This window comes from Telopea speciosissima, chromosome 1 (genome assembly GCF_018873765.1).
Source record: "Telopea speciosissima isolate NSW1024214 ecotype Mountain lineage chromosome 1, Tspe_v1, whole genome shotgun sequence".
NCBI classification, from domain to species: Eukaryota; Viridiplantae; Streptophyta; class Magnoliopsida; order Proteales; family Proteaceae; genus Telopea; species Telopea speciosissima.
The window spans coordinates 13,224,667-13,250,842 of NC_057916.1; the positions used below are offsets into that span (position 1 = coordinate 13,224,667).

The following is a 26,176-nucleotide window of genomic DNA, read 5'->3' on the forward strand; positions in this document are numbered from 1 at the left end:
AAAGCTGGTTAATACTGAATAGTTGCCTAAAAGCTATTATACAGCAGCGATCGACCGGCGGCGAACCATGGCTATGTCGGCTTCCATTTCCCTCACTCCTCGTACCTCGTCTGTTTGCCGTTCGTTCTTATCTGCTAAAGCTTTTCAATATTCGCTTCGACTGAACCCTTTCAATTCACCATCTATCCCTGGAAACCCCGTTGTTCGTATTTCTGCCTCTTCCATGAACATCGAAGCTGCTCCCGAAAAGTTCTCTAAACAGTCTTTCTTGGATCGCAGGGAAAGTGGGTTTCTCTATTTTGTCAAATACCATGGCCTTGGGAACGATTTCATCTTGGTAATACTTCTATTTATGATATTCATTGCCTTGTTTTTATTGTTTTTATCATCAACAACAATGTCTCTCTGTTGAACACTCCTCCTTCTTTATACTGATTTTGATCTATGGAAGAGGGTTTCAATAGGTTGATAATCGAGATTCTATGGAGCCTAAGGTTACTCCTGAGCAAGCTGTGAAGCTCTGTGATCGTAACTTTGGTATTGGTGCGGACGGAGTCATATTCGCAATGCCTGGAATTAACGGTACTGATTACTCCATGAGGATTTTCAATTCCGATGGTAGCGAGCCTGAGGTAATGTTCTTGTCTGCAATGCGTGACTTTGTCGAATGTGAATGGCAAACTAGAAAAGAAAGGGAAATGGAAAAAAGTAACGTATAAAAAAAAGAAGAAGAAAGATAGAAATGGACTCATCATATTCGCTTTCCAAATAAGTGTCCATTTCCCAAATGCCAACTAATTTGAAGATGATTGCTGGTCAGAAGTTTATCAATAGTTACTATCCAATCCAAGAATGTCACCTTTGTAAGGGACATTGGTGCTTTGCTCTCCACACCGACTTAGCTCTGTAGAGAAAGATGCTTAACTCTTAGTAGACTGTTACCCATGATTTTGACTGTGGAAGAATTTCTGCAGCAACTGCCATACCCTTCCATCCTCCCATCTCAGCTCATATCATTACCCGCTTCATGCTTTCCAAAGCTCAATGAGCTGCTAGATCCCAATCCAGAACTGAAGTCCCTGTGAAGACAATCTGAGTAGATTTCACTTGGTGTTGAGATGAGAGCTATAGAACTGTGACCTTTGTTTTTTAAAACTTAACAAAACTATTTCCCAACCGGATCTCTTCATGAAATTTGATCCTATTTCCATTACCCACTTCTTATAAGCAGCTCTTTCAAGCAAAATGATAAAGGTGATTTTACTCTTTTGCCAATCTCCTATCTATTGGGATGTGCGGATCATACTTGTTATTTTGCCACGTTTCATAGGCGATCTCTAAAATTGCATAGCTATTAAGTTACCTCCCTGAATGAAGATCCCTAGACTATAATGCCTATAAATATTCCAATTTATCAAATGATACTTTCAGAATCACCAAGTTAAAAGGGAAAAAAAAATATGATCCTTTAGACCTCTTAGTTCCTTCATCCCATTTTATTCTCAGATACTGATATAATATATAGGAAGGTTGGTGAAGTTGAATCGGATCAAAGTAATACTCTCTTCTGAAGAGATATTAGTCCTCTTCTTTCCAACCAGCCAACAGCTTCGGAAATGTTGTAGCAAGAAGTCCTAGATCTCTCCTTACTCCATTTTGATACCTGTGGTACTACTGCCCAGACAACCTTCAATCTGGAGATCCTTGGTAGCACTTTATCACAATGGTATCATCCAAATTACAAATGATAGACATCCCTTTAAGAAACTATTTATAATGGAATCCCATCCTGAATCCCTTTCCCCCTCGCCCCCCCCCCCCAAAAAAAAAGAAGAGTCTAATTAGATGTCTTTAATGAAGAGGAAAGGAGTGGGAGCATAGCAGTAATCAGTGTTTTTATTTTTGGACTGGATGTCGAACCATTCTGGCCTGGCGGTCGGTAGTCTGCCGGTCGGTCCATAAAATCCATATGGTCTAACCTGATTAGGTAAATATTCTGTAGTATTGAATATATGTGCAAAAAGTAACTCAATCATTAGCATGACCATTAACCAGTACTTCTGGTATGGTGATTAAGGTTTTGCTAAGTTGCACAGGGTGGCTTGAATTTGAATCAAACCTTTTACATGAGTCATAATAATTTCTAATTGTTTTATATTCCTCACTAGCCCGACTGGCGGACTGTCTGGTGAGAATATTTAGAGCAATCTGACTTTTCCCACCAGATGTGTTGTTGAGCAGTCAATGGATCTGAAAAAATTTGCCAGTATGGAGGGTTAGATGGATCATGTAGGCCTAGCGGTCGACAGTTCTTACAGGGACTGCATATTGCCAGGTCCAATAGTTCATGAAAACACTGACATACATTTCCTTTGCAAGCTCGAGAATAAACTTTAGGGGATTTTTTGCTGATGACAAAGTAGTATGTCATTAAGAATTTCTCTGCCTGTTAAAGATCATTTTCTAGTGATATTTCTGTCTTAAGTATAATGCTCTTTGTTAGTAGTTTTTGGTTGTTAGGATCCATTTGCATGTCTCTTTATTGAAATGAAAGCTTTATCTCCAAATTCAAACTTATCATCCACGTTGAATGACCAATTGTTCATCATTTCTTTACAATTTCTTCATTAATCCAGATGTGTGGTAATGGAGTGCGATGCTTTGCTCGATTCATTGCTGAACTTGATAATATAAAAGGAAAACACAGGTATGTTTCTTAGTGGCTGACTGGCTTCTTATTCTCCTTTCCTATGTTTACAGTTAATAAATCTTGTAAACTTATACCATCCAAATCCTTTGTGGTGTCATACATCCAAGATATGGTCTCTATTTTTTCTGAATTTGTTATGTAGGATGGTCTTGTAAAACCAATCCTGTACATACCAGGCGATCCCACCAACCCCACCCACCCCCCCCAAAAAAAAAAAAAAAAAAAAAAAAAAAAATCTAGGTTATGAACCACAAGGACTCTTGTAGCATTTGTATTTGATTATTGAGGCTAGAGTTACATGGATATAAGAGTGGAATAGAAAATTGATATCCAAAGGGAGAACTCAAGAGTTTGAAGTAGAAAAGGGCTCTGTTAAACTCTTTACATGTCTGGATACCAGAATGCCTTTCGTGCTTTGCCTTAAAACACCATCAGTTTAATTAATGCTTTGAGACATCCTTCGCCGATCTTGTTCCCAGTGACTTGGTGCTTGATGAGAAAAGGTTGACAAGTTAAACCTACGCTAATATGGAAAATTATAGTGTTCAGACCCTGATCAAATGACCTCCTGAAGTGAACACAAGACCCTTCCCAGAATCTCAGATAATAGTTGTCAAGGCGACTATTAGGTGTCCAAGGCAGTTGCCTTTCTTACATCAAACAAGCTCAAACAAGGCGTGTTGTTGCCTTGGAACCAAGAAGGTGTCTGGATGCGTAGGCAGCGCTTAGACGATGCCTTGACAACTATGGATGAGAATGAGATAGAGATGTAAACCTTGTATAATACCTCCTTGGAGAAGCAGTTCTTACCCTTTTTACTAATTGAGAAGGCCTTACTAACATTGAGGATTTAGAAACCCTAGATGCTCCCACGTCAAGTTGTTCCCCAACTTCTCCACCAGATTAGTCGCCTTGTTTAAGTTCTGCTCCCGGCATCCTTTGTCAGCTGCTGGTTTATTGTTAATGAATAATATTAACAATAAAAAAATGCAGGACCAGTTCTATCACCCAAGGTTCACGACAATACAGTTATAGTGACCTTGAGGTTGGGTATTCAAGTACTGGCGTACTGCTAACCCATGGAAAGAACAAAAATCAGCAAAACCAATGGACTCGCTCAGCAGATGTGTAGAAGGTGGATGTAGAACGGAGATAAACTTGAGATGGATGAAGCATTGGTAGATGAGTTTGTGGGACCTTAACATCATCAGGAAAATGTGGAATCTCATATGCTGAATCTAATTTAGAAGCATTGAAAAGTTAGAATGACGGATTCTTAGTTAGTCCATAGTTAGAACTGTCAAAGCTAGAAGATTGGTTGTCCATGTTATAGCGATACAACCAATCAAGCTGCTAACCCTTTTGGTTTTACGTGATTACACAAGTACCACGCATAACCAAGAAAACACAATCAAACTAACCTGAAGATAAGTGACTGGCTTTGATACCAAACTAGAGACAGTCCATGCAAAACTGGCAAAACAAACAGATTCACACTACATTAGACTTCCAAAAAACTTAATAACTTAATATACACAGAATGATACATAGAGGATGCATGGACAACAAATAAAAGAGAATTCAGACAAAGATGTTGGTAACGGAGAAAAACCTTTGCGGGAAATACTCCAGAGCAAGAGTATGCTAAGCCTGGTTTTTCACTATATGAAAGAAGAAGAAATACATCACTCATGACTCTTATACATGGAGGTCAGGACATTTCTCCCTTGGTTATGCCCCTAATGGAACATCACACACTTATTTATAGATGCCCAAACTTTAAGCTATTAGGAGTACATGGACTTCAACATGTTACAAATCCACGGACTTCGAAGTTTTACAATTACAGATAAGGCCTACATCAATAATGTTAGACTTGTCAAGACTAAAACAAAAACCATATACGATATATAGTAAACATAGTCACATGACAAAAGTAGATAAATGACATTATGACACAAAGTAAAGTTAGACACGACTAAAAGCAAACTTGTGGAGCACATCATAGTAATGCACTGAGCTATACAAAATCTTTAATTATTATTGGTGAAGCTTGTGGACGACGCAAAACCCATGTAATCAAAGGGCGTACTTAGTGCACGAGGCACCCGCCACTGCGGGGTCAAAAATCCTGAAGATTCCTGATGTGAGATAAAAACTGAAGATTCTCGAGACATAAAAATTGAAGATTCCAACTACTATACTCAAACACTTTGGAGCTTATCGGGGGATGACAAGTTGTCATTGCTCATAGCCACAACTACTCCGATAAGCAAATTGGTTCTCTTAGTGGAAGTTTGGAGCCAAAAACATTCAAGGGAGGGATAAATATTCTGGCTGATTTTCTCTCTCAATATCCCACTATGCTTACCATATTACCCTTGGAGATTGACCACTTTCCTTATCTGGTCCAACAGAATATAATGAATCATCTTCTTAAGGCTCGAAGTAAACATTGGATGTTCAAATTCCATGAGGTTACCATCATAAATCATGGACGGAATGATCTTCGAGGTTTTCTTATCCAACCTGATTATCCATTTTTCTCTGTTCGAAGTTAATAGTTATTATCAGCTATCCATTGATGCATTGTGATTTCTCTTCTTTACGAGTCCTATGTCATAGCCATTATATTTACATACTGAGACTCTTGGCCTATCTGAACCAATGCATTATCCAGCCTGAGTTAGTTACCCCACAGACCAATTAAACTTCTTAAGTTGGTTCATGTCTCTTGAACAATGGATAGAGCATCTAAATAGTCCTGGTGGATGGTACATTTTTGTCACTCATCATAACCCAGTCTCATATGTTCCTCACTGGCTAATGGAACCCATAGGTGAAGTTGATGACAATTATATACTCCAGGATCCTCATGCTACCATTTATTTGCGGGCTCATTATAATTTGTCTGGAACTCTGGCCTGGTTTGAAAATAGAACACAGTGGAATAATGTTATTACCTAGCTTTGTCAATGCAATAACATTGATCTCGAGCATGTGCCATTGGTTATTTGACAATCTCCAGAGTGGGCATTTTCTCATCTTGACTGAGAACATTTCCTGAACTATATTTACCAATATGAAGCAGAATGTGGTTACAAAACCAGCGAAAACTATTACTCATCAGACTCAGAAGTAAGCAATGATTGAGGCGGCGTCAGCCCTTTGATGCACTCATCTACTCTAGGATTCCCAATGGACGTGCTAAGCAGCAAGGCCCATATTAGGTATCCTACAAGCTATGGTATATTGGTATGGTAGACAGATATAAATATCCTATGCAGTCAACCTTGCTGGATATTCTTGGCCGAGTCAGTATGAGAAACAATTTGTCATCCCCTAGTATGCTCTAGAGTGTTCGAGTATAATAACTGGTATCTTCAATCTTTATGTCTCGGGAATCTTCAGTCTATCTCACATTAGAAATTTTCAGGCTTTTTTTCCCGTTAAGACATGGGTTTTGCGTGGTCCGCAAGCTTCACCAGTAATATTAAATATTACTTATTGTTTATAGTCGGCATCTTCTTCTGCAGCTTGGGTCAAAGCAGTACAAGACTTCACTTGCAGTTGTGCAGAGATCGTTGTTGTTCCAAGCTTTGACCAACAAACACCTGCATGCCCCTGGTTGGTGATGGCCATGTGAAGTTTAACAAATGATCGGATACAACAAACTTGCCATAACTGTTTTTAAGTGTTCTTAACCGCCCATAGCAACTGATCGAACACAACTCGGGCTTAACTGTTCATAGCTATTATTGGAGCCAAGTTGATGGAGTAGTTGACAGATCAAGTGAAGATCATTGCTGCTATCAAAGAAGTTTCTCGTACTTTGTCGCGGTTTCGCCGCTCTGATTCTCGTTCTTGCCTACCGTCACGTTCTCAAGAGAGGTTGTAATGGTTGAAGACAAAGTTGTTTGGGTTTTCTGTTTCTGTTCTGCGACTTCTTCCTCACGGCCTGCAATCGTTCCTCCGGTCATGGTGTCAAGATCGGTCATGTGAGGACTGCTCTACTTGAACATGTCTTCGTGAATTGATTTAAGCAGGAGGGACAAAACAGAATGAAACAGAACAAATCTTGCCCCTAGTGGAAGTGTGGAACAAAACAAAATAAATCTTGAAATTGAAACATCCATACCAACGCCGTCTTCTAAGACTGCTGGTTCAAGCAGAATTGAAATTGGACGTCTGTAGAATAAACCTTGCCCCTGGGTTACAAAAAATGGCGATAACAGATATCTTCGCCATTTCATGAAGATTAAACCGTGCCCCTTGTTGCTTGGTCGATATTGACCAATATCAGGTGTTACGGTTGACAACAAGCTTTTGCCCCTGGTTGAGCACCTTTCAGTGCCTGATTCGGGATTGGATTCCCTTCATCGACACTTCTTCTTCTTGGCAATATGATTCAATTTCTGGCTGGAGTCCCACCGGGCGTGCCAAAAATGGTTCCTCCAAATTCCTTCCGGTCTGGAAATCGTTACAGTCTGAGGAAACTAATAAAGATTGTGTTCCAGGTGATGATGGATTCCACCAGTGCCTTGGTAATCCAAGGACTTTTAAAAATGCAAAGATTGCAATGCCAAGAAGATGAAGAAGAAATCAAATCACTTACTTCACAGAACATATTTGTGTTGAAGTCATTACAACTTGACAAATCCGAAACTGATGAGGCTTACAACTTGGTATTTACACTACTATTGCTTTACGACCAAATTGCTAACATAGAAACGAATTTGTTGAAATCTTCATAACTCTCCCAGCCACGAACTGTTGAAGCTTGCAACTTGATGATAATGGATGTCTTCTGAAGCAAGCCAAAAGACATGGTTGTTGGATAAAATTTACATTACACTACTCCTAAAAAAGAAAATAAAAGATAAAAGATAAAGACTTGTTTGATTGATTTGTGTCCCCCTTCCTTTGTTTTGAATTTCTCTATTTATAGGCATCCTTGGCAGTTTTGATGGTTTCTGTAGTTATCAGGTAGTTTCACAGCTCCTACTTATTTGAAATTGGCTATAACCACCCTGGTGACCATTTATCGGTCACTGCCAATCCATCAATCTTTTACCGTTCGTCGGTCACTGATTTTTGGTCATTTACCGTTTGTCGGTCACTGACAGTTTTCAGTCATTGACCGTTCGACGGTCACTAACTGTTTTCTGACCGTTTTCGGTCATGACCATTTTTGACCGTTTTTCAGTCACTGATCGTTTTTCGATCACTGACTAACAGGTCAGTCTTGATTGAAATAAATTTCGGTCTATTTCTCTATTGAGCGAAATAAACCAAAAATAGGGTTTAATGCCGATAGCAATTGCAGTGACTCCATTGACCACCATAACCCTTTGATATGGTTCATGTTGTTTTGCCTGAAACTGGTTTGTTTACCAAAGACATGGTTGCTCAGCATTGAACGCATGGTTCTTCGGATGGTTTCAGAGTTGCAATTGTTGAAATTGGAAAGCACATAGTGGAATGGATGATGCCTTCAACACGTATTTCGGTGAAACCGGGGCTGAGAAGCACGTTCCCCATACCTTTTTCTTGCTTCTGGAAGCCCACTTTGATCGATGAGTTCCCATCTTTGTAATTATTTACATCTTATCCCTTCAACAATTCATTGTCTTTTTCTTTGAATTGGAAGTCAGAGGCGCCAATGGTTGGTTGGTTGGTCTTCCCATTCAATGACACCAAAACTTTACAATGAATTGGCCTCTATAAACATATTTTGTATTGGTGATAGCATCCATTTCAAGTATAAGAAAGACAGGTGAGTGGGTTGGATTGCAGCCACCATGACTCCACGTGCCTATATTCTTCTACAACGATGATGCAGTAGAAGGATGATGCTAAAAAAATAGAATAAGAAATTTAGAAGTTAAAATGGAGGAGCAAAAGATGCTGCTGCCATAAGCAAAAGCTGAGAGGAAGTTGTTTAATTTCCAGCAAAGTGAACAGTTAATTGGAGCCAGGAGGTAAAGAGAAATCCTCCACTTATGATTGAGCAGGAAAGCCGCTATATGACCGATCAACTTATAAACATGAGCTAGATGTCCAGGTAATATTGACCGAAAAAATGATTGATAAGAGGAAGGAACCTCATTCCAAAGGAGAAGAAAATGAGACCGCTAAAAACCATATCCACAATCCCATTTGAACTCATGTGATAAGGGTTAGCCGTTTCTTTGGGGTTTGAGATGTCACAAACCCATTGAACTCTGGACCTTTGATCCCATTCAAAGGATTTGTGAGGGGCATTGTTTATACCCTATTTTTGGTCTATTTCGGTCAATAGAGAAATAGATCGAAATCTATTTCAATCAAGATTGACCTGTTAGTCAGTGATTGGAAAATGGCCAGTGACTGAAGAACGGTTAGAAAATGGCCTTGACAAAAAACGGTCAGAAAACAGTTAGTGACCGATGAACGGTCAATGGCCGAAAATGGTCAATGACCGACGAATGGTCAATGACCGAAAATGGTTAGTGACCGACTATCGGTCAAAGATTGATGGATTGGCAGTGACCGATAAACGGTCACCAGGATGGTTATAGCCAATTTCAAATAAGTGGGAGTTGTGAAATTACCTGATAACTACAGAAACCACCAAAACTGCCAAGGATGCCTATAAATAGAGAAATTCAAAACAAAGGAAGGGATCCACAAATCAATCAAGCAAGTCTTTATCTTTTATTTATTATTTTCTTTTTTAGGAGTAGTGTAATGTAGATTTTATCCAACAACCATGTCTTTTGGCTTGCTTCAAAAGACATCCATTATCATCAAGTTGCAAGCTTCAATAGTTCGTGGCTGGGAGAGTTGTGAAGACTACAACAAATTCGTTTCTATGTTAGCAATTTGGTCGTAAAGTAGTGGTAGTGTAAATACCAAGTTGTAAGCCTCATCAGTTTCGGATTTGTCAAGTTGTAATGACTTCAATAAATATGTTCTGTGAAGTAAGTAATTTGATTTCATCTTCATCTTCTTGGCATTGCAATCTTTGCATTTTTAAAAGTCCTTGGATTACCAAGGCACTGGTAGAATCCATCATCGCCTGGAACACGATCTTTATTAGTTTCCTCAGACTGTAACGGTTTCTAGACCGGAAGGAATTTGGAGGAAACACTTATAGCTCAGTGCATTATTATGGTGTGCTCCATAAGTTTGTTTTTAGTCATGTCTAACTTTACTTTATGTCACGGCACATGTCATTTATCGACTTTTGTCATGGGTTGTTTACTTTATATCTTATTTAGTTTTTGCTTTAGTTATGTCAAGTCTTGCATTATGGATGTAAGCCTTCCTTCCTCCTTTCAAATGGATCACTTAAAGTAAGGTATTCAAGACTTAAAGTATGCTATTCATAACTTTTAAACGTAATGTCAAGCTACTAGAACTATGAAATAACTATATCTTATTTATCCCCTAACCCAAGTATTTATTTGTTAATTAAAAATAATATTTTGAATTTTTTTAAAACTATTTATACCTTAAAGTATAAGAAAAATATAATGTAATGATGAATTTGACACCATTTGAAGTTGAATATTATGTACATATGTTGTACATAATTTTCCATAAGCAATGTTAAGTATTTTTCCTTAATATTATATATATTTTTTAATTTTTATAATATATTTATTAAATCTGAAAAATAAAATAATTTTTTAATGGGTGAAAATAAAAATTAATCCATGGGGCTGTAGAGCATCCCAAGTAGTTTAACATATATCAAAATCATTTTCAAACAATCACTATTCATCCTATTTTTTTCATTTTCTTTTTCAAATAAATCATTTATTTTTCCAGAAATTATAATAAATAATTTATTAACTGAAAAAAATCCGACTCCATGAAGTGATAGATCGGGCAAAGATGTTCAACATATATTAAAACCACATGAATCTAACAAGGATTACAAAATTTTTTTGGAAAAAATAGATTTGGGGAAGAAATAGAAAACACCTTTGAAATCTTGCAAATAGGTGATGATGCTCCAAATTGGCACTTGAATCTTCACTTTGGCACTTCAATCTAACTCCAACAGTGCATTCCATCCAACAATCGAAAGAAAGAAGAAGAAATTTGAAGGAGAGGTTTTTCCCTTGGTTTAGAGCCTAAGAACTTCTTCTGCTCTCTCTTATGTTGGAAATGGTTTTTGGGTGAAAATTGGGCTAAATACAACTAACTAGCATCTTTGGGCCCAACGAGATCTCTGCGAGATATTGGTTTTTTGTACTAAAAAACCATGATTTTCACCTTCGAGATATCACCGAGATCTCGGCGAGATCTCGAGATCTCGGCGAGATCTCGGTCGAGAAATTGTAGTTTTTGTACCGACTAGGAACTCGACTCGGTTTTGCCCAAACCGAGAAACTCACGAGATCTCGGCGAGATCTCGCGAGTTCTCGAACCTTGTTCCTTCTTCTTCTTTCATATAGTGAAAATCAGGCTGAGCATCTTCATGCTCTGGAATTTTTCCCTTTTAAGGGTTTTCTTTATCACCAAAATTTGTGTTTGAATTCTCTTTTATTTGTTGTTCTTGCATCCTCTATGTATCCATCTGTGCATTTTTAAGTTTTTGGTACTATGGTGTGAGTCCGTTGGTTTTGTGAATTCAACTAGAGATACTCATCTGTTTGGGATTAATGGTTTTACAGTGGCATTATGTGTAAATAAACGTTAAAAGGTACTTTTTGTTACAGGTCAGTCACAAAGAAACTTTGTAGATGTGTTTGAGGAAAATACAATGGGTGTTCATTTTATTGTTTTATCGGAAAAAGTGTGCAAGAAGCAAAGTAAAAGGTTCTTACCTTGACATATCCTCTTAAAACTAATTGAGATCAATGACTCACGCGAGAAAGTCTAAGTTAGTTAAAAGAAAATAGCCACTAAAACAAAATTTTTAAAACTTCTGATACTAATCTTAATAGAATGAACTCCCCTTCCCCCATATATGGTTGAAGCATGGGACTAAGCATGTCTTTATTTTTTTGATAGATAACAAGAAAAACATTATTAATATCTGTTTCCTGCTGTCATGACTATAGATTTGAGTTCTCATGTTTGATAACTTTGAAGTGTTATTTATAGTTTCCATCAGAATGCATTTCAGAGAAAATCTGAAGTCTACATCAATGTAGAGATGCAATTTATGAAAATTCAATTCTTCATTTTCTTTCTCTTCTCCCTGCGGGCTTTCATTTTGTATCGAATTGATATTGTCATTTGAGCATATTTTAAGTGATTTTTATTAGAAGAGAAAAAAGACAAAGAAAAAGGAATTATACCTGTGATTTTTGAATTTTCGTAAGTTTTTCTAAGTTTATTAATCATTTCCTCTCTGTCAGATACTGACTCTGGAGCAAGGGTTTTTCTTGGTGCACTAAGACATATATTGGCTAATCTATACCATAGGTTTTATCTCACAACTTGACAGCTGAAACAGAATTAAATGTTGGTTCTTCTGTGTCCTACAGTTTTTCTGTACACACCGGTGCTGGTCTAATTGTTCCTGAAATTCAAGATGGTGGTAAGGTATGTTTAATTTTATTTTCTACATTGTGCCTTTCATAACATAACATTTTGTTGTCCAACATACACCCAGTCATCTGGGCTTTGGTAATCGGAATTAGAGTCTGAATCGGCCTCAGCCGATTCTGATTTTGTTCCGATACGCTAGAATCGGCCCACTGATCTAATTTTTGGGATCAGACCTAGAATCAGCAAAATAAATATTGAAAAATAAAAAGAAATAAAAAATCAAGATATTTTATCTCCAGCTCTGGCACTCCCTTTCCTCCCTCCCTCGTTAGCGTCTCTCTCCCCTCTCCCTCTCTTCTCTTTTCTCGATTGGTGCATGCAAACCCCCTCAACAAAAATTTGGACGTCCATCGACTCGACAGTAAACCCCAACAGGAAACAGGTAAAGGCCTGGAGGCAAAAGAATTTCGGTTCTACGATTAGGTGAAGACCTGGAGGGCCGGAAAATCCAATGGGAAACTTTTCACTGCACCACACGAATACACGATTCTTTTGTGAAGTGCTCTCTCAGACATATCCACTCCTTCACCCGCAAGCAAAGATTGAATCGTTTCAATCCATCAAACATCAGTAGCCCTGATTGTTTGCTTTCTCTTGACCTTGACCAACCATCAATTCAATCCATGTCTGAGATGGAGCAGCTGGAAATGTAGATCCACAAAAGTAAGTACCCCTGAGCGTTGACATAATGAGAATGGCCGGCCTGAACCTGGCTGTCTCTCAAAAGTCCTACAGCACTGGGTGGACCATGGAGAGTCTACGGCACCGCTCGGCATCCAAAACCTACCTGGTTCCCCTCCATTGTCACCGCTACATCACCTTTGACACCGTCAACTTGGACGACACAAACGTCCACCTCTCTCCATCTCCAACCAAACTTGGATGACACAAACCTCCACCTCTCTCCCATCTCCAACCAAGTCACCCATGTCTTTTGGGTTGCCATCACTGAGGAATCCCATGCCTCCTTCGGTCTGCAACTATCTCTCTCCCCTTCTCCCTCTCCCTTCTCTCCCTCGCTCCCTCGCTCCCACCTTTCTTCTCTGGGTCTCCCTCTTCGTCTCCAGCTCCCCTGCCCCTCCATCTTCCTCCTCCTCTGTCCTTGGATCTTCTGGAACTCTCATACCATTTTTTTTAAATTGTCAGTTTGGTGACACATGTCAAACATGCATATGACGAATCGGGCCGGAGTGGCCTATTCATGATCTGATCCGATTCAGGGTCCGTTTCATATCTGATGAGGGAATCAGTCAATCGTGAATCAGATCCAGCCAATTCTGATCCGATTTTACAGGAATCGGCAATCTGATTCCGATTCTTAGAACCATGCCTATCATTTAACCTGTTTTAAATATTTTATTCTAGTTGATTTGTATTTTAATATTAACCTGTCATGAATCAATCTTTCACGGATCATCTATAAGTAAATCCATAATTCCATATTATGATTTTTGTGGCTGACAAATATAAGTTCATCCATGTTATGATTTATATGACAGGCTTCTGGTTTTATCGGTCAAAATAGTTTGAGAGAAGTATGTGCTGGTTGATAATGATAATAGCAAATTGCGCAACATGCAAGACTGCTATAACATTTTTGACTTGCTAAATGTTTAAGGGTGACTTTAAAGTAAAAAAATTTCCTAAACTGAATTTAGTGATTAATTTATCTCATGTTGCTAACAGTTATTGCAGTTCTGCATAAACTGGAGTTGAGCCGTAGTTGCAGGGAAGCTTGGTGTAGGTGGGGATGTCCTTGCTTCTCGTATCTACTGTGATCAGTTTTTCTGGTGGATCTATGTGATCTAGGCAGCTTCACATGGTCAACTAGCAGAATGCCTCAAATAATCTTCTCTTTTTTCTTATTTATTTGGTTATTCATTTTTATTCTTTTGTATCTCTAAAATTTTAGAGGTTCTTTCAAAGAGCCTTTTGATCATCATTCCAAGACTATTTTTATTTAGTGAATATAGTTCTTATCAGTGACGTTCTTGGTATTGTGCATGTTATTGATGCACCTTGTAGTGCCTGAAAGATATTCCGTAACTATGATTGTATATACAATTGTAGTCACATGTCATTAAGCAATTGTTTTATCAAGTCAGCTTTTAATTCGAGCCATGGACTTCTTAAAAACAACTCTTAGTCAATGTGCAGGTTAGAGTTGACATGGGTCAACCAATACTTAATCCATCTGATGTGCCTACTAAATTACTAGCAAACAAGGATCAAGCCGTTATCAAATCAGAACTAAAAGTTGATGGATTAACCTGGAATGTGACTTGTGTTAGCATGGGGAATCCGCATTGCGTAACTTTTGGAACAAAAGAAAACCAGGTATCTTTTAGAGTACCAAGATTATTTGTGTTTATTGTATGAATTAAAGCTCAATTTTTGTAATGTTGTTTTCTTTGAAAGTGCCTCTTTTACATTATTTCCCTTTTCTCTTCCTGTCCAAAAATAGCAGTCTGATTATAACTGGAAGCTATGCATTTAGAAAATATATTTACTGCTTTGGAAAACCATTGACCTAATTATGAATCATTAACCCTGCTAGTATGGCCCGAAAGATGTAGGGGATAGTGTATGTCTCAAAGATGAGATCAAGTAACTGACAAGGATGTAGTGATTAGTGAATGCAATAGGTTGCATTGTGAAATCACAAACCCTGTCAATTCAATCAAGGCTAACCTCACTTCAAACCCAGGAGTTATGGCTATGCGGCTAAGGTGGGTGAGATGTCTCTGAACCTTGTTAAGTAGCTTGTTGGTATAGGGTATGAGTCAATGAGAGAAATCAATAGTGAATATGGTTTGGTTAGTTTTAAAACCCTATAGAGTTAACTGCAATCCACTAAAAGATGTTAATTGAAGGGAGGGCATAACAAAACAATTAAGAATATTGATCTATAAACCATATTCAGTAACCACTGTAAAAATGGTACTTGGTTCATATTTGGCTCAGGATTCAAGGAAAATCAATTGAAATCTCAAGAGCACCCAGTGAACTGTAATTGTGAAAAGGTTGGAAGATCTGGCCAAAGAAGGTGATAGCCCTGTAGATTCGTTCCCATGGTTCTGTAATGTAAATCAAATTTTTACAGCTTAAACGAATTGAAATTAAGAGCCCAAAACACATTCAGTAATCTATTTAATTGAACTTTTGACTTGTATGCTGGCCCAAATGCTGGCATGATGAGAAATCCTCCTGCCCGGAATGATGTACACCCTATGTGGCTCAGGTGGTTCCCATCAACTGGTTGATTTACATCACGGACAATAATATGAACCATGCAGAAACACAAGAAATGTCACAAACGAATTTAGGTCTTGAAATCTTTAAGGTATATCCGTGTGAAAAAACTGTCACTAAGCATCCCATAGTGTTGACAACCTGTCTAGCTATGCTTCCACCCTCTCATACTGGTTGATTCTCTATTTCATCTTTCTTTTGATCTTTACTGTTCATCATTTACAAGTTCACTCATATAATTCTTTCACTTGAAATAAAAGAGTAGATGCCTGCTTTAGGAATACTGGAAAAATTGTAGATTTCTGCATTGTGTGAGAACACGTTATTATGGTTTTCAATGTATTGCCTTGTATTCTTAGGACTTTTTCCGAGTTAAAGAGATATTGGCATATTGCTATAATGAGATATTCAAAATATTGTATCATTAGATTTTTTCTTCTGAATGAACAGAATTCAAATAAAGTCCAAGAATAACAGAAGTTTTTTAAAATGTTGAGCAGAACTGCTAAATGGCTGAGAATTTTGAATCATTAGTTTCTGTTATTAAATTTCTTGTGCTTGTTTTTGGACAGAACTTGCAGATTGATGAATTAAATTTGGCAGAAATTGGTCCAAAATTTGAGCATCATGGAATGTTTCCTGCTCGAACTAACACAGGTTAGCTGCTATCTTTCTTTAGTCTTGTTTTAGAGTTCCTACGCTTCGTAGTATACAACAAATTATTGTTTGTTTGATCAAGTTATATCTTGGGTATTCTTTGTGGATGCTACTCATAACACACCCTGACAATCTGGCTGTTAGGCATGGGAAGATCTATCACCCTCGAGTCCTAAAGGAAAAGCAGATTACACTAGGGGCTAAACTACCTAGTGCAATATGTTTTATTTTATGTGTTCAAGTGAGGATTTGAAAGGGTCTTAGTCGATGGAAATTGGGCCAATGTGATTGGATTGATTAAAAATCCAGGGAATGAACCTTCAACATTTTCTCACCAAGTTAGACAGATCAGGCATCTTGTGATGAAGGATCCAGAAGGGATTCTTACAGGATCGATTCTGGAGGACAACCAGATTAAGATCAGGTTGTGTAGGACCAAAGAGGGATAGAAAGGTCGCAAGCTAGGGAAGATGAAGAGTCACCTAGCCACAGTTTAAGTTCAAGGTGGTTTGATGGAAGGTTGAAGATGATGGTGATAGATGAAGTTGAAATTAAGAGAAGAAGATAAACAGAAAATAAAAGATAGCTTTGGCAGCCTAGAGTCCCACTAGTTGCCCAACTGTCGGAGTCCCACCAAGGTCACGATTGAAGGAGTCCCACCTTGATGCCACTTGAGTCTCACAAGAGGATTTTTTTTTTAAAAAAAAAAAATTCTGGGTGTGCTGAAATAGCATTCCACCATTCTATTATATAGGGAAAAAAGAGGCTTAATAGTCTCTTGGATTACTTCAAAATGAATTAAAAGACTGTTGGAATTCCGAGACCAAATGGAATTCCCAACACCTAGAAACTAACCCCAATAAATAGAAAGCTGTTCCCAAGACATAGGAACTACAAACAAGATATAATGACTACTAAGCTAGGAAGACTAAAAGACTAATTAATACTACCTAGGAAACTATAACCCACTACATTAATTAACCTAGGAATTAAATTATGAAAATAAGCTATTACTAAGCCTAATCCCGTATGCCTTTTTTGTACCCACATTTTAGGCCCATTAAAGTGGCCCATTACAAAGAAAACACATGGAATCAAAGGCCCAATGTATACATAACCCCACCCAAGGCTTATTTCCAATAAAATAAGCTCATTATGTGACTTATCTCCATCATCTTGTCTCAATTGAACTTCTCGTTCATGATATTTTAAGATGTTGTAAAACGATAGGCGATGAGACTGCTAAACAGCTAGTAATTCTACCTATTATTTTTGTTGTATCCTCAATTCCATTATAATATGTTGTAGAGTGTTCGCATTGCTTTTGTTTGTAGTTTTGGGGGTTGCTTTCATCACCATTTCAGCATGGGTGGGCTATGATATAAAAGAAAGAGAAATATTGGAAGACTCTATTACCTTCTAATGTTCCTTGTAAATCCATGAGACTATCTTGGATCAGTAAAATAAAGGCCCATGCACGCAAGCATGCACATTTAGATAAAAAAGAGAGCTTTCGTATCCATGACGCACCTTAATTCATCACAAATTAACAACCATGCTAACAAAATTAACAAGTATATAGAGTTTGAAAATTCAAACAATGGGTTGGCCTGGACTCTTAAGTCTTAACAAACCCAAGGATAACGCAAATAACTTCTGAAGTTCTGATACCATAAAATACCAAACCCAATCCTCTGATTGAACCAAGCTTGTACTGATATGAGTAACAAAAATTAATGAAGTAACCCTAATCACCAAACGTGCAAGAAATCAATTCAGAAAGAAAAAAAAGATTAGGATGCTACACTAAAGGTGCCAACCCCCATAACCATGGTTCGTGATTTCGGTCAAAACGAAACTGTGTGCGATTCTAGAGGCATGTAATATTTCGACCTAAACTTTCAATTTTCGGTCAAAATTTCATACTGTTTTGGCGTTCAGTTTCGTACCGCTGAAACAGTGCATGGATTTGATTTAAATACCATATCTTGTCAAAATGGGTCATTGTTTCGACTCCAACCCCTTGCTTTTGAGTGTTTTGGCCATTCTACTTGAAAATCTTGGCGGAACATGTTGGAGGCTTCTACAACACATCTACAGCAAAGAGTTAGTGCATTTGGGTTAGATTTCTTGAAAATTCACAATTTGAAGTACAATAAAGATTTGTTGCATTTGAGTTAGATTTCTTGAAAATTCACAATTTGAAGTATACCCTTCACTGGTTTGATCGCTGGTTTCCCTAGGAAGTCTCTCCCTATCACTTACCTGGGGGCACCTCTATACTCAGGAAGACTGAAGATTTGTCTGTTCGAGGGCTTGATTGAGAAGATTAGATCTAAGGTTGCAAGGTGGCAAGGAAAATTACTGATTGCAGGAGGCAGGATCACTCTCTTGAAGCATGTTCTGTCTTCGATCCCCTTACATGTCCTTGCTACTTTGTCCCCACCCAAGGCTGTCACTCGCCGCATTTATGGAATCTTTGGTGATTTCCTGTGGGGTAGTTCGGAGTGGGGGAAGAGACGGCATTGGGTCAGCTGGCACAGAGTTTGTAGACCGATTGAGGAAGGGGGCTTGGGGATTAGGCTGCTGGAGGACGTTGGCCTATCCCTCAGGCTGAAAGGCCTATGGCGGGTCCTTAGGGAGCAATCCTTATGGAGTGATTTCTTTAAAGCCAAGTTCAAAAATCAGCATGTGGCTCTAGCAGGGGCACCTACGACCGGTTCGAAATCTTGGCGGAACACTTTGGAACACAAGGACCTCCTATTGAACAATTCCAGATGGCTACTAGGGTCGGGTAACATTCTTTTTTGGCGGGATAACTGGACAGGTTTTGGCCCATTGATAGACATCGTGGATAATGGCCTGGTCGTTGATGTGGAGCAGCAGGTAAAGGACGCCGTCACTGAGGATGGCTCTTGGAGGCAGGAGGTGTTAGCCATCATAGACTCGGACCTTGTTAGAGAGCATATCTTATCGGGACCCTTCAGCTTATCGGACTGCGAGGACAGGTTGGTCTGGACCCCCTGTGGAAATGGATTATTCTCTACCAAGGCTGTTTGGAATGTAGTGCGGAGTGGGGCAGCAATGGTTTCTTATGCAAAGTGGCTGTGGAACCAAACTCTTCCGGTGACAGTGGGTTTCTTCTCTTGGCAGTAGTTGAATGGGAAGATACCCACTGATGATGATGTAAACTGGCTGTCTAAAACCAGCCGCAGGTGTAGGGATTCTTCCCTACACCAGCCTAAGTAACCATCGGGTAGGTGTAGGGATGAATCCCTACACTAGCAACAATCGTGGGGATTTTTAGTATTTGTTTTATTTTTATTGAGTTGTAATCTAATTAGGATTCCTAGTGCAAATCTGAATCCTAATTAGAAGTCCTATGTTTTATTTTTATTGAGTTGTAATCTAATTAGGATTCCTAGTGCAAATCTGAATCCTAATTAAAAGTCCTAAGTCCTAGTTAGCATTCCTATTTTGAGTCCTAGTCCTAGTTGGCATTCCTATTTCTATTTTGAGTCCTAGTCATAGTTAGGATTTATTTTATGTCCACCTTGAAGGCTATATAATGTAAAGAGCTCCATTGAGCCCCCACGATTTAATGAAGAAGATTATTGCTTTAATGCATTCCTTGTCACGAGATGAGATATTTGTGAAGGTGAGGTGAGATAGCCTTCACTAGTTCACTTTTTCTCTCCTTCGAGTGCATTCAAGTTTGTCAAGTTTGTTGTTGCCGATTGTGTGAAGGTTCAAAGATTAGTTACTCGGATCTGTTCTCGGTCAAGGATCCATCCAACACAAGTAAGCTTTCATCCCAATCCCCTAACCCTTCTTCTCCTATCCGTACCATCAAACCCTAACTCCATTAACCCTAACCCTCGGTTCATCTAATCCTCCATTACCCTAACCAATTGCATTATACCCAAGCGATTCTGGTTCGGTTTTAGTTGGATTGACATCCATCTGGAATTACATTAGATGACTCTGTGATGGCGCTGGGTATCCCTCTGGCTTCAAAGTGCTGCTGCTGTGGAAGGCCCCGTAGTGAGACGACGGATCATTGCCTCGTCGCTGGAGGCACAACAACCAGAGTATGGGAACACTTCTCCAGAATTTTTGACATACCCCTTCTTCCCACCCAAGATGCAAGGAGTAGGGTGCTGTTTTGGCAAGGTCTGGCAGGCTGCAATAACGTTAGTGCGTATATTACTGGAATTCTACCTTCTCTGATCATCTGGGAGCTATGGAAGGAGAGGAACCTTAGAAGGCACGGGGAAAAAAGGAGGACAGCCAGCTCCATCATTGAATGCATCAAAACCTGGGTGAGGGAGTTGACCTATCCGGCTAAGATAGGCTCTCACAGTTCTGCTAGGGCAGGCTTGATTTTGCAGTGCCTTGGCTTGTCTGCGCCAAACCTCAGGATGAAACGTCCTTTGCCGGTATACTGGTGCCCTCCTTTTGTCACAGTAAAGCTGAATGTGGATGGAGCCTGTTGTGGTAACCCTGGCCTGGGCGGTGGGGGAGGGGTTATTAGGGACAAACAAGGGGAAGTCCTGGCTGCTTTTGCTAACTTTTATGGCCCTTGCACGAACTCATTGGCAGAGCTAAGGGCCTTGAGGGATGGGCTGAAACTGTGCAAGCTGATGGGTCTAGTAGATGTGGTGGTTAACTGTGACTCAGAAACAACTGTCAAGGCAATTAACTTGCTGAGGTGCAACTTATGGGAAGGATGTTACTACTACAAGGAGATTCAAGAATTAGTGGTTGCAACATGGGCCAGTGTTGTGTTCGCTTACCGGGAGAGCAACAGAGCGGCTGATTGGTTAGCAAAGTATTCCTGTGATTCAAAGACATCTGCTAGGTTTGAGCCTGGGAGCATGCCGTTGGGACAGTTCCATACCATTCTCAGTGAGGACAAGGCCGGGTTGCCTGTCCTACGATGTTAATTCTGGTTGCTTCTTGATGGTTTTGTATAGGGTGGCGAGGCATTCTTGAGTGGTGTGTTTTATTGATGTTCTGGGTTGGGGTAAGGCGGTAAGTCCCCCCTTGTATTCTTTATTATTTTATTTGGTTTCTAATAAAAGCTTAGGGGCTAGCCCGGGTCCCAGGTAATATTCGGGTTTAAAAAAAAAAAAGAAAAAAAAAAATAAAGAAAAGAAAGAAAAAAGTATACCCTTTTCCCTAAAGTTAATTTTTGCAAAAAATAGGGTAAATATGTAGTGGTTAGGCTTGAATTTTGTATATGTTAGATATCATAGGTCGATTTACAATTTCACGGAGTTGGATATAATTTTCTGTTTTTAAATTTCCTGGTTTAAAAATTGATTTTCTTGCAACAAATTTTTTATAAATCAGGGTTACTACTTAGTGATTGACTGTTCATGTATGAAGTTATAGTTGTAACATCTGTACACTTGTACGTGTATGGTGTACTTGTAGTTGTAAGTTGTAACAATGGTTCAAAATTTCGCCATATATCGCTGAAATTTTGGCAAATTTCTTAAATTTTGACACTACCGAGACAAGATGGGCTTCCAAAATGAAAAATGTTCAAATTTCGTCGAAATTTCGGCATTTCACTGAAATATCGCCGAAACTGCTACATCCTTATGCACGTGACTCTTTAAACTTAAGTATAAAAGCAACATCTCGCTGGTCTCGGTCAAAATTTCGACCGAGACCTTGTAGAGAGTGCTTTTGTTGCTTTTTTTTTGGTCCTCCAAGCCATTCTTTGTGGGGGAAACACTTGTTCATCATCATTTTCGATAGATCATCGCCGGAAACACGTTAGAAACACCTCCTAGCACATTTGTGAAGGCTTTTTCACTGTTTAAGGTAATTTTTTTTCTTCTCTAAAACTATTTTTTGGAAAATACTATGTTCAATACTTGTTCAATACTTGGATGTCGACTCTAGCGGAGCATGAGAGGGGTCGATCCAGGAAGGCATATCAATTATTACTAGAATTTGTTTTATGAAAGTTGTGAGTCTTGTGAGTTGTGACTTGGTGTATTGAGTATTGAACTATTGACTATTATGGAGTTTATGAGTTATGACTTATGATGTTATGCTCTTATGACTTTATGAGTTTAAAGTTTCAACTAAAGGCTACATTTGACTTTATTTTTGTTTTATTACTTTGTTTAAATTTGTTATTATGTCTTTTAGTACTTCAACAATGTATATTTAACTATTTATACATCAGGGTCTGATCTTATACTGTCAATCAAGGGTGCAAACCCAAAACACCACTTTGAGTTCATTTTTTTGCCATATGAATGTTTAAATATGTTTATTTAGCTTAAATAAGGGTGTACATGAAGTATCAGACCTTAATATGGCCAAAAACCCACCGAGATGGAGTGTCGAAATATGGCAGAAAAATTACCATATTTTACTGAAATTTCGGAAATTTCGACCAGCCCGAAATGGCGAGACAAGACGAAATTTTGAACTATGGTTGTAACATTTTGACATTTAATAATATTAAATAAATTTCTCCATTTGTAAATTGCAATTGCATATTTTAGTTGTTTTCATTTTTTTTGGTGTGTTATAGTACTCAATTATGTGTAGCATAAGTTGTATTTGAGAAATATACAACCAAGGTACGCCATACTCTGCCAACCTATGGTATGAAACTGAACTAACATATTGAGTGTGTTTTTTAACAATCTAAAGGTTCCATTGTATTTAGGGATGCTTAATTAGGGTCTTCATGAAGTTTCGAACTAAATTTGGCCATTTGACCACTGAAATGGTCAAACGAAACCAACCACCGAAATGTGCAGAGTTTCAACCGAATTTTGGTGGTTTCGTGAAATATTTTGGTTTTGACCAAGGTTGAAACCAACTTCTTAAACCTTGCCCACCACTAACCCTTGACAGTCAAATCATAATGTCGATAAATCACATACATGGGCATATTTTAGTGGAATTAAGCCTTGGGTTGGATTCTGTACATGTTGGGTCATTGGTCCAAGGGCTTTTCATTGTAATGGGCCACTTTAATGGACTTAAAATATGGGTAGTAGTTAGGAATACAGGATTTACTTAGTTACTTTGGAGTCCTAGTTAGAATAGGAATTGTTTTTAAGTCTTTAATTGGTCAATTAAGTAGCTAATTTGATTACTAGTTGGTTTTGTTATCTAGTAATGTTAGGAGTTTTGGGAGTGTATATATATAGACTGCCTTTCAGGTACATGAATTTATGAAATATAGCCTTCAGTTTCTGAAGTTTGCTGTTGTGGATTCAGTAATGTGCTTGGTGGATTCCAAGTGAGGGCTTAGATGGATTTCTAGCCTGGATAACTATCTATCTCTGTTTCAATATCACAGGTTGGCTTCTTCTAGTTCTATACTCCCTGCGGCACCCCTTTTCTCTGTTCTGATTCAGTCAGTTTCTTCTTATGTTTTCCTTCAGTTACTGTACTGAGTTAGCTATGAACTAATAAATAAGATTCTGTGTACAAGGGTTGAAGCAAGGTACAAGCTTCCAGATATATTCCATGAGGAGATGACTCATAGCCTTTCCAATTGAGAGAACCCTTGCAATGTCAATAAGACATTGGTGGAATGAAAAAATGTACAATGTCTATCATCATCAAGGTTTAAAGTGTCGGTATCGGGGATCGTATCGTATCAGAGAGATGTAAGATACTCTAAGATACGCATGGAAACAGCCTCTCCTGCGAAACAGGGGGTAAGGCTGCGTACATTTGCCCCTCCGAGACCCTGCACTAGCGGGAGCCTCGTGTACTGTAACGCTCCCTTATAAAAAGGAGAATAAAGTACGACGAGACAAGTGCATTCAATTGATTATGTATAAAGAATGAGATTTCTTACATGTACTGATACCAAACTTCTTTAGGTATCATATCAGTAACTTAAAGATACGATACATATCGGTTAGTTTTGACGGATACAGTAGGATACTTAAAACTTTATTCATCATAAGAAGAAAAAAAGTATGATTATCTTATGGTGAGCATTCTCCCTTGCAGAAAGTCAACAGCTGATTCATTGTGTACCATAGGGATTGCTAGACCTTGATGCCAAAAGTAGAGGGTCAAATTTAGCCTATCTAACTGGCAAAACTTCTGCCCCAAACAAGACACAGAATTGCGTCAAAAGCTAGTGCAAAAGTGACAATAGATTCCTAAAAATGCCTCTAGGTTCCATCGTAACATTATTTTAGTTATGAGCCACTTCCCTTTCTCATTTTGAGCTAAAATTTGACCAGTGGGATGGGTGTGGTGTCCTCTATCACATGGACCCACTCACGTCTTTTTGCATTCACCACATGGAAAATTTTGGGACTTGGTGAACCCGCAAAACCCATGGGCACTGGTTTTTTAGGGCCTTCAAGTGGTGGTGAACTGATGATGATAGACATACCTAGAAGACTGGCTACCTAGTGCTTGGATCATACCATTTTGATATGATTCTCATTCTTCAGTTCTTGATCTTAACTCACAGATTCCATTATTATGATTTATGAACTCATAAGGTTATGGGTCTAACTTATGGTATTGAACTGTGCACGGGCTTATTGAAGCTGAAATATTTTCTGAGGGTCACCCACTGCTTTATTATTATTATTGTTATTATGCACTATTTCTTGGTCTTTGCTGCTCCATTTCTTTTGCATACATGCTTTTGGATTCTATATGAACTTGTGGATCTTAATGACTGATGAGCCTTTGTTATTTAATTTTTTTTTCAGAATTTGTGCAAGTCTTTTCTCGTTCGCACCTAAAAATGCGTGTTTGGGAGCGTGGTGCCGGTCAGTCATTTGTTTCACATCTGAACTATTATCGCTGGGACTTGATTCATCTCTTTTAGTTGATATGTGGGCTTGTTTCATTTTCTTTTGAAGTTTGGTTGGTGAAGAAGACCTCTGAAATGAATTCCTGCTCCAATTCTGTGTGTGGTTCATAACAGGGTTTAAGCTGTCTTTTCATAGATTAGAAGATCCATGTGTTGGAACATGCCAGACCATTTAAATAGTCATTTGAATTACTCAACTAAGGGCTCCTAAACTTTAAATCTTTTCTGTAAAATAGGAGCAACACTAGCTTGTGGAACTGGAGCTTGCGCAGTTGTGGTTGCAGCAGTTCTTGAGGGCCGTTCTGAGAGGGTGAGTAGAGTATAATTTCATTTAATGGAAATTAAACTTAGATCATTCTTCTCCCTATGCTTAGTTTTTCTTATAGATGTTTCCTCAATACTTCATTGTCTTCCCAGAGCTGCACGGTTGATCTGCCCGGGGGTCCTTTGGAAATCCAATGGAGTAAGGAAGACAATCATGTTTACATGACTGGGCCTGCCGAGGTAGTGTTTTATGGATCTGTACCTCTTTAATTTAGATTCTGATGATTTCAAGGATCACGTGCTGACAGTGACAGATGGTTTAACCAGGATTTTGTAGATCCATATATTTACATGCTAGCTCTAGGGTAGACCTAGGCAAATCTCAAATCTTGAAGTTTGTTCCATATTTGTAACAGCTGTATGACTCTAGTTTCCATAGCATATTTCTGAATAACGCCTGTGATGAGTTAAACATTCTTATTATGGTGATTAGTTTCCCTGACATCTTACTATTGACATTGTTTTTTATATATTTGACAATAGTTATTTATAGTTTTTGATTTTTAATACACTGACCTAGATGCTGTACCCACAGTTATGTGAGAACCACACCCTCCCACCCACCCCCACCCCCACCCCCACCCCCACCCCCACCACATGCAAAGCACACACACACACCCACCCACCTCAAGCTGTGTTTGGTGTGCATTCTCAGAGTAGATTCTGGGTCTCGAGTGCATTCTGAAGCAGTAAAAAGCCTAAAACTACAGAAGAACACGAACAAAATTTCTGCACCCTTAAAATGCATTTATATTTTTCATTCAGGACTCAAGTACTTGTCAAACATAACCAGGAGTAAAATCTCTCGATTGGTGGCTATGTCTCTGTAGATCAGAATTGAAAATGTTTAATTG

The 26,176-nt window shown here is 38.6% G+C and overlaps 1 protein-coding gene across 2 annotated transcripts; it reads left to right on the forward strand.

Annotated features, from left to right (window-relative positions):
* Positions 1-25,766, forward strand: LOC122645864 (diaminopimelate epimerase, chloroplastic-like). 2 transcript variants are annotated; one of them, XM_043839262.1, is made up of 9 exons: positions 1-337; positions 465-632; positions 2,637-2,707; positions 12,196-12,253; positions 14,417-14,596; positions 16,084-16,168; positions 24,895-24,954; positions 25,235-25,308; positions 25,416-25,766. In XM_043839262.1, exons 1-9 carry the CDS (start codon positions 68-70, stop codon positions 25,530-25,532), a joined length of 1,083 nt encoding a protein of 360 aa, XP_043695197.1. In that variant the 5' UTR covers positions 1-67; the 3' UTR covers positions 25,533-25,766. The 2 variants fall into 2 exon arrangements, with proteins under 2 accessions (XP_043695197.1, XP_043695204.1); XM_043839269.1 differs by lacking the exon at positions 24,895-24,954.
* The last annotated feature ends 410 nt before the right edge of the window (positions 25,767-26,176 follow it).